Here is an 8,893-nt window from a genome sequence, read left to right as displayed (position 1 = left end):
AAGAAAATTCATGTGATGAAAACTTCATTTACATTTTCTAATTATGAATAGCTTCAATATGACAGATGTGGCTGTACTGTGTGTGCGTGCCTGGGAGCTGCAGTAAGGCATACGAGCTCTGAGTTGGTCCAGTGTTTACGATGAATGTGTTTGTATCGCTTCCTCTTCTTCCAGTAATAACTTAACAGCCTTGAAAACCCAACATTCTCAATTTATATAGACAATATATGAAATCTTTAATACTATAAAAATTATATCTTCTGTGGTTTTATTTAAGAACACGAAAATTGTCTGGATGGCTCAGAAGTTATGTAAATGATGTCTGTGGTAGGATTCTCTCTTTCGTGAATGTTAATATGAAATTGAATATTAACAAGGAAGTTTTAACTTTTAGTTCTGTTGATTCTTACCCAATAAGCACTGGTTGGAAAGGAAAATAAAGCACTGTTTGCTGTGTTTTGGTAAATGTTTGTGAAATCACCGTAACAATGTCAATGTGCTGATGGTTCCTTTTTTTCTTTAAGTCATGCTGTTTGTATTGTCAAAGTGAAGCTCCTTCCCTTTTATATTGCTGTTTCAGTACCTTGTTGAGAAATCTAAGTGCACTGAACCTGTAAATATATTTAATGTTCTGCGTACTTTAATGTTTACTTGTCACTTCAAGGAAGTTTATATAGATGGAAATGGATTGATAGTGGGTTAATCTCCAGCAAATGATTTTTCTGCTGGTAAATCTGACTTCTGTTATGCAGTTGAACTTTTCTAATTATGTGAAATGTAATGAAAGTATGTTTTTGGCCTATGCATTTAAACCATGTCAGCATTTCAGTTATTTGGTCTAGTGTTTAAAAAAGAGAAAAAGCAATGCCTTCTATAACTTGTGTAAATGCTCTCTGACCTTTTCCACTGTATGATAATGTATGGTAAGCTATAAATATGCAGTTCTAAGAGAATTGTGCTTATATCACATAAAGGGTTTTGCAGAATTTGTACCTATTAGTCTTTATTTCTAGAATGCCCAGCTATAATTTTCTTAATCTCTCACAGTCTTTGTTTTTTGTAGTTTAATTAAGAAGTAATCAGTTTGTTTGGTGCCCTGCAAATATCACCAGAATGCAGCAGTGCGAAGCCTTGTTCATAGTTGAAGTGGTATTTTCTGTCCTTAACCTTCACCCCCAGTGCATGACTGGGCAAAGCAGTGATGCTGTCCACTTCTGGAGTTATTAATGATGGTAGGTGTGAAAAATGCAGGGATTTTTTACTTAGGGAGTGTGTGTGACTTGGTTTCCTTTCTTTCTTGAAGGATTAATGTGATTTCTGGGAAAGTGAAATAAGATGTGTAGAAGTGGGCTAGAAGGAACTGTGAGCTTGTGATCTAATTAGCATGAAGACTTTTACTTTCAAGGACAACTGGTGGCTGCTCTGAGTGTATTGACTTTCTGAACAGGTGGATTAACAGCATTTTGGAGAGCCTGAGGTACCAGGAGGTTTCACTGTTTCACTGTGGTGTGCTGCAGGCATCTTAGAGTTCAGGACATTTTTGGAGTCAACAGAGAAGTTGTATGGGAACAGTATTTTTCCTGTTTTTATCAGCTTCTCCTGTTGCTAAAGTATTTTCAAGTATTTTTAATGACAGAGTCAAAATTGGTGAAAGTACTTTGGTAGGTATTCCCAGCCCCTCCGGTGAGGAACTAGGATAAATTTGTGTAAGGAATAGCACTGTCTTCAGGGCCTTCTGTGTTTGCAAGTAGCTTGGAAATGATATTGCCTGATGTTTTTTACATATTGGGAAGATAGAAATTTCCTCCTAGTGAGTGCTGTCCATCCACCATCCAGCCCTCAGGCTGTATTATCTGTGTGACAAGGAGGTGTCTTTTTCTGGATCTGAGGTGTGTATCATAGCTGGTAAAAATAGAAGCAGGCCTGCTGAGGTCATGCAGGGTAAGGCTTGCTTTCGCAGTTCTCTTGCTGTGGTAGGAGGAAGTTGTGTTTTACCTCTTGGTCTTTTCAGGGTCAGTCATTTAATATGCTTTTCTATGAGAGTGTTTCTTCAACACAAATAAGATTTCACGTTCAGTGCAATGTCCTGTTCTGTGGTACATCTGCAACTTCATTAGGATGCCAAATGCAGTCACTCTTGAGGATTTCTTCAGTATTAATGTTTCTGTGTTATAAAGTTGGCAGTGATGAAGCAGAGAATATCGAGTCCTGCCATGGTATGACTAATAAAATTAACCTAAGAGCAGTGTTTTACTGGAATTTGAATTGTGCCAGGAATGTCTTCTAACTTAAATCACAGGTAGCTAAATAGGAACTAAATCAAATAATGAAACAGTTGCAAGGCACGCTTGCTAAAGAGCTAGGCCTTAGGCATGTTACAGCTGCTGTGGGCCTTGCACAGGGGTACCTTCTTGGCACCTTCAGGCTCTGACTGAGGAGAGGCTGGGCCCTGAAGGCAGGTCCTCCATGTGGTTTGCAGGGAGGTTCTTAGGCTGAAAGCCCCTGAGCCATACTGCAGAATGGATGGAGCAGTGTCATAGTTAGCTCAAGTGCTAACGATGTAGGAGTCTGAAAAATGGGGATTTCCTTTGTCCTGCTTTTCGGTTTTCTTTTAAACACCTAATTTGTCCATGTTCCTTCCTCCTACATTCACAAAATGTGGTCTTCAAAGAGTTGCAAACATTGAAGATGACAAGATTAAACTAATTCCTTCCTCTTAGGAAGGAACTAATTTCAATTTCAGTTTGCTTTGGGTAGTAGAACAAAGAAATCAAGTGAAAGAAAAAAGGGCAGTAATCACACATTTTTTAATCCACGAATATGATAATACATCATATACTTAAGATGACCATTGCCAGTATTTAGCAATGTTGTTACAGAGCAAGCTACTAGTACAAAAGTAAACAATGAATATACTGGATATGCAAGTATGATAAATACTAAAAAACATCTTCTTTCCTTAAGGCTACTCTGATTCATAAATAAGATGACAGGTGTTCAGCTGGCTCGTCTAAAATATCAGAATCTGGAACATCGGCACTTGCAACACACAGAAATAAAGTCACGTATACAGGATATCCCTTTTGCTTTGGACACCTTCAGTGTTGAATAATCTTTTGCTCTGGCTTAAAAAAAAAAAAATCCAAACAACCAACCAAACTTACATATTTGCTACAGGAGAAACAAACACACAGATGTGACCTGTGCACTGGAACAGGAGTTCTGGATATAATAACTGTGGTTCAGAAGCATTGGTTGACAGGTACGTGCTCTGAGAAAGAAAGCAGCTGATGGTGTGTGTAAATATGACTCTGCAAATGTTGAAACTTGCAACCTTGTAAGGCAAATCTTAATAGACTTTCAGTCCCAAAAGTTCATATCTCATTCCCATGCTGAGTTGTAAAGGAATAGTCTGTATTCACTGCTACTGAATATACTCTTCATAGTTGAAGGAAACATGACGGAGAATTACATCGATACCAAATTGCTCTAGTAATGTTTTGTGCTGCCATTTTCATTTGCTTCAAAATGCATTCTTTTGGGAATGGATGCTTCTAGCACAACTGCAGAGAATACACATAGTTGAGGTATGTGTATTCTCAGCTGTATGTAGGGAAGTACAGCAATTATTCTCAGAGTGAGAAAAGGCAGAAGAACAGAATTTACCTCTGTATTTAAGATTTTAAATGGGAAAACAATTTTTTTTGATGTTGTGAAGTAATAGGTGACAGTGCTTGGAAGTTCTCCTTAGGGAGGGATGGCTTTCAAATATATGGGAGTGTCTGCTGTGCCATGAGAATGGAGAAACCCCATGACACTGAATGTCTTGGCAGACTGAGGTGAGTCTGAGAGGTATGAGGCAGGGGGCTAGGAGAGATTTCTGCACATGCTTCCTTTACGTATGGTCAGCCAGCATCAACCCAGCTGTAAGATTCTGCAAGCAGCAAGCTGGCTTATCTGCTCTGGTTCTCTTCCTTAATGATAGCAAAACTTGACAGAAACCAGTATTTCTTTGCAAAACATCTTTTGTTTCAGGACAGCGGTGCGTTTTGCTTAAAAACAAAAAAAGCAGAACACTCTGAACCAATGGGTTGTTTACAAAGCTCACCAGAGTTAGTAGCGTTCTCTTCAAAGGGCTGTGGACATACTGCACTCAGATGGCACTGTGAGCAAAGCAGGTGGGGTTCTTTTTTTGTCATTGTTGGCACAAATTGATACTATGGACACATTAAAATGAGAGCTTTACTGAGGCTGAATGTTATCTATTGAGGATATGAGATGTCAATGTTGCTTTGTACAGCAAGTGGTTACTTAATTGTGTTCCTCTTCAAAAGTTAAAAATGTTCGCAAGGAATATTTTGCTCTGACAGAACAGTGTGAATGCAAAGAGCAGCAGCATCTCCAGCCTGAATTCATCCAATGTTATCAAATACGCAGCACCTGAGACTGGGAGAATTCAGGAACTACTTTATATGTTTTTTCTTGATTGCCTTTGAGCTTCAATCACTGAGCTGTTCTTCAAAATTCATATGAAGCTTTTTTTGAGTATAAGTCAAAAATTTCTAATGGAAATATTGTTTCATAGAGCAGCTCTTAAAATTTTATTCTGATTTACTTGTTTGTATTATTTATTATCCCTAAATAGACTTAAATACCATGTGAATTCAGAGATGCAGTCTCACACTGATTCCTGATCATTTTAAAAGGAAAGAGCTTAACGCATCATAGCCTTACCTTCTAAGCCTTTTCACTTGCTGTTGGAATAGTAAAAACGCACACACCAAGGGCAGTCTGGGTAAATTCCATGCATTGCTCTTTTGCCATCACCTATTTTAACACAGCCATGCTTTTGAGCTTACTTTCTTTTCATGTGTTCAGCCTTGACCACAAAGCTAGTAAGATCATGATGTACAGCAATCTATTTCTGAACAATATATATCAGCAGTTTTTTTTTTTCATGCCACACCTTGGAAAAGACTCGGTTATCTGTGAACAAAACATTAAAACTGATAGCTTTCTGGTTTAGGTTTTTCCCTTCATCGTGTGCCAAGTGAGCACCTTCTGGCTCCTGCTGGAGACTGCAGTAAGAAGAGCAGGAAGGATGCTCTCATGCTCACCGTGGCTCATGAAGGGTGGCCAGTTCTAGGCAGAAGTTTTTTGGCTGGTTTCTTGCTTCCGAGCACAGTTTCAGAGGATCTTCTCATCAAGTAGTTTGTTGATGCCATCGCAGATCTTTTTGAGGTATGGCCGACAATCCCCATCCAGGCTGTACAGGGCAGTTAGAAATTCCACATCTGCAAAGTGATTGAAGACGTGGTTGATGCGCCCGTGGGATTTCGGTGTCAGGTGCCGATCTACCAGTTCATGCACAAGGTCTTTACACTCATTCAGGAGTTCTGCAAGAACATTTCTGTCAAAAGTGTATTCTACCTCATAGAAACTGACAATTGTCATGGCAGTTTGATTCAGCTTCTTCCTGAACTTGTCTACAATTTCCATCTCTTCGTGGTTGAACTGATTATTTCGATAGAGGATCCCAATTTTTATCGCCACTTTAATCAGGTCTTTCATAATTTTATGGGCTTCCTTTTTGTTTCTGGTGTGTTCCTTTGTTACCTTGTACAGCTCATCAAAGATTTCACTGCTTGTGTCATCGATGAGCATGTTAGCCATGGTTTTGGTTGCCATTTTACTCAGGATCTTTTTCTGGGCTTGCAGTGCAAGATTCTTGGAACTGAAACAATCGGGACCTGTTTCAGGATAGCAGAAAAGAGGGAAAATGTTAATTTTACTTGGTGAATTGTTTTTACCATCAGGTAAGAAAAGCAGTGCCCGTGTGTTTAAGTGTTAACCATGTTTCAGGTCTTGCTGTCAGTGAAGTTTTTTTCTTACGAATGGAGGACTGGATGTCCTGGTGGGGGATCCCCAGGCCAGGTCATTGCTAGCCACTGGTTCACTAGCAGCAGAGCTTTTTCTGGTCAGTAGTTCTGTGTTAAAGCTTTCTTGGTAGAGAGATCTCTTGATGTGCCTATATATGTAAATAAGAAAAACAAAATATTTGCAAATATTTACTCAAACTTGAAGGAATTATACCTCTTGCCATTGGGAGGCACTGTTGCTCCGCGGTCAGTCTGAGCACCCTCAGTGCGGGCTACTACAGCAGTCATAGATGTGCTTTTATTTTGCTTCGTCTCCAGTAACTATGCCTTTCTCATTTGCTATCGGCTTGCAAAACTCTAGGATACGGTTTCGTTTGCCTCAATACATGTGATTCTGCTAGCTGAAAATACCTCAGCTACTTTCTGTACATTCATCAATAAATACAAATATCTTGCATTTTTCTTTTACCTGTCTGTGCAGGTTTCACTCAGGACAGTGTCAGAGCATGCAGTTCATGTGCAGCACGTGGCTATTGCTGTTGGACTTGATCCAGTAAAGGGGAGGGGAGGACCACAAGCACAACCCAGAGGGCTGGAGCACCTCTCCTACAGAGACAGGCTGAGGGAGCTGGGCTCAGTCCAGAGAAGAGAAGGTTCTGAGGAGACCTGAGAGTGGCCCTCCAGTATTTAAAGGGAGCTCATAAACAGGAGGGAAACCAACCTTTAACATGGGTAGGTAGTGGCTTTAAACTACAGGAGAGGAGATCTAGAATAGCTGTTGGAGAAGTTTTTCATGGTGAGGCTGTGGATGCCCCATCCCTACAGCTGTTCAAGGCTGAGCTGGGTGGGGCTATGGGCAACCTGATCTAGTGCTGATCTGGTGTTAGCAACCCTCCCCATACAGGGGTTGGAACTAGATGATACTTGACGTTCCTTCTAATCTAAGCCATCCTATGATAACTACTGGTAGTGATTAATTTTACCTTCCTCTGCTTTTCACCTTAAAGTTGTTTGTTTTTCATGGACTTTGTGTGGACAAAATAAAGGAAATGGAAAGATTTCATCTGAAATGGGCTCCAGTTTAGAACTATGTAGCAGGATCCCCATTGGCTCCAAGGGTACTTCGTCACCGATGAGCATGTGTGCAGCTTGGGGACCCTGGTGTGAAGTGAGGAACAGAGCACTTGGGCCCTTTGCCAGCTGCTGGGGAACCTAAATGCTAAGAGATTTTTAAAAAGTCCCAGTGCTGATTTGATTTTGGAGCCTGAGTGGGTTTTTGGCTGAGCTCATTAGGCCTTTTCCAGCCATTAGCATATAAATAGTGCCTGCAACAGCCTGCTGTAATTCAGTTGTGCAGCAGGGATCTGTCAGTGGCTGGGGGTGCAGATTTCTATATCTCTGTACCGTGTTCCACATGGCCTTCGCTCACAACTGTTGTGCTTCACCACAGCCTCTTGGTGCTTTCTTCTTTATTCCACGAGGCAGCAGTAGATACGGGAATTTGAGTCACAGAATTATCTGAGTTGGAAGGGACCCGCAGAGACCATCCAGCTCAACTCCCCTGCAATGAACAGGGACACCTACAGCTGATAAAGTCCTTCCAGCCTGATGTGGGCTGTCTCCAGGGCCGGGGCACCCACCACCTCTCTGGGCAACCTGTGCCACCTCCTCACCACTCTTATTGTAGAAGACTTCTTCCTTATATCCAATGTAAATCTCCACTCTCTTAGTTTGAAACCGTTCCCCCTTATCTTAGCCCCTTATCCTTCTGTTTAAATTGTTTTCCAAGTTCTCTAGAATGTCACATTGAAGTTGTCATCATTCCTTGTGCACTATAGCTGTACTAGTGAGCTGTACAAAAGAATGCCCTTTAATTTCAGCTGAGCCACCACCTGGAAAACATGATTCAATGCGCTTAAAAGAATTGGCTGTCATTGGGAGAGCAAACTGTGGGCCTGGTCTGCTGACTGGAAGGAATAGAAAAACGGTGATTTAATCTAGAAATGATAAAACCAGGATGAGAGCATTCTTTCACTTTGCAGTGTGTTGGAATATAAATAGTACCTGTGATGAATAATTATGTGCATTTGACAAAGGAAAATGGAAGATGAATATTAGTGTCTGTTTCTGTAATAAGCCTTTGCTATTAATTAAGTGGATGTGTGTGCTCAGTATCTGTTTTCATCAGAACTTGCAAATAATTGGAGGGGAGTTCTGGGATATTAATTTACTTGCATTATGACAATCCCACTGCTCTGTTGTCTCTACTGGCTGCCAGTCCAGTCATCTGTCCCTGTGCTGACAAGGACATAAAACTGTTTGAGAGTGGCCAAAGAGCTAGGAGAACGTTTAAGGTCTGAGGGCGTGCTGTGTGAGCAGTGGCTGAGTCCCTGGGTTTGCTCAGCCCAGAGCCGAGGAGCTGAGGGGAGGCCTCTGGAGGCTGCAGCTCCTGCCAGGGAGCTCTGCTGTCCAGGGCAGCAACAGGGCCTGAGGGAACAGCGTGGAGCTGTGCTGCAGAGGGGTGGGTGGAGGGGAGGGAAGGTCTGCACCAGAGGCTGGTGGGCACGGAACAGCTCCCCAGGGCAGTGAGCACGGCCCTGAGCTGCTGGAGCTCGAGGAGAATTTGGACGCTGCTCTTTGCACAACATGAGGTGAGCCGCGTGAAATTCTGGCTCTTCTGATCACGGCAGGTTTACAGTGGAAGTCTTCCTGCAATATATTTCTCTTTAAACATCTTCGCCTCCTACAGCCAGCGCTTCTATTTTCTGCTTTCTTTCACACAGCAAAACAAATCAGAAACAGCGTTACAGAAGCTATTAGCATTCAACAATGTTACACCAAACCTAAAAAAGAAAACCCAACCTCCCAGCACAGTGCTTTGCAAGGTAATGGTTAGTCCCCGTTATAGAAATTCAGATGTCTTAGTTTTCATTGAAGTACAGACCAGTTCTGCCTCAAGTCTTTTTTCCTCTCTTTAAGTCACCCAATGAGTCGTGCATGATGAAAACTCTTCC

The 8,893-nt window shown here is 41.5% G+C and overlaps 1 protein-coding gene across 1 annotated transcript in view; it reads right to left on the bottom strand.

Annotated features, from left to right (window-relative positions):
* Positions 1-5,187: 5,187 nt before the first annotated feature.
* The window catches only part of TNFAIP8L3 (TNF alpha induced protein 8 like 3), a gene marked incomplete at its 3' end in the record, with an annotated part of 39,463 nt that continues 35,757 nt past the window's right edge, over positions 5,188-8,893 (bottom strand). The window contains exon 2 of the mRNA XM_079540838.1: positions 5,188-5,750. Coding sequence (XP_079396964.1) covers positions 5,188-5,750 — 563 coding nt within the window. The remainder of the gene's footprint in view (positions 5,751-8,893) is intronic.

Source organism: Tetrao urogallus (assembly GCF_951394365.1).
Source record: "Tetrao urogallus genome assembly, chromosome: 11".
NCBI lineage: Eukaryota > Metazoa > Chordata > Aves > Galliformes > Phasianidae > Tetrao > Tetrao urogallus.
Note: the sequence above shows the minus strand (reverse complement) of the source record. Positions and strands in the feature narration are given on the sequence as shown.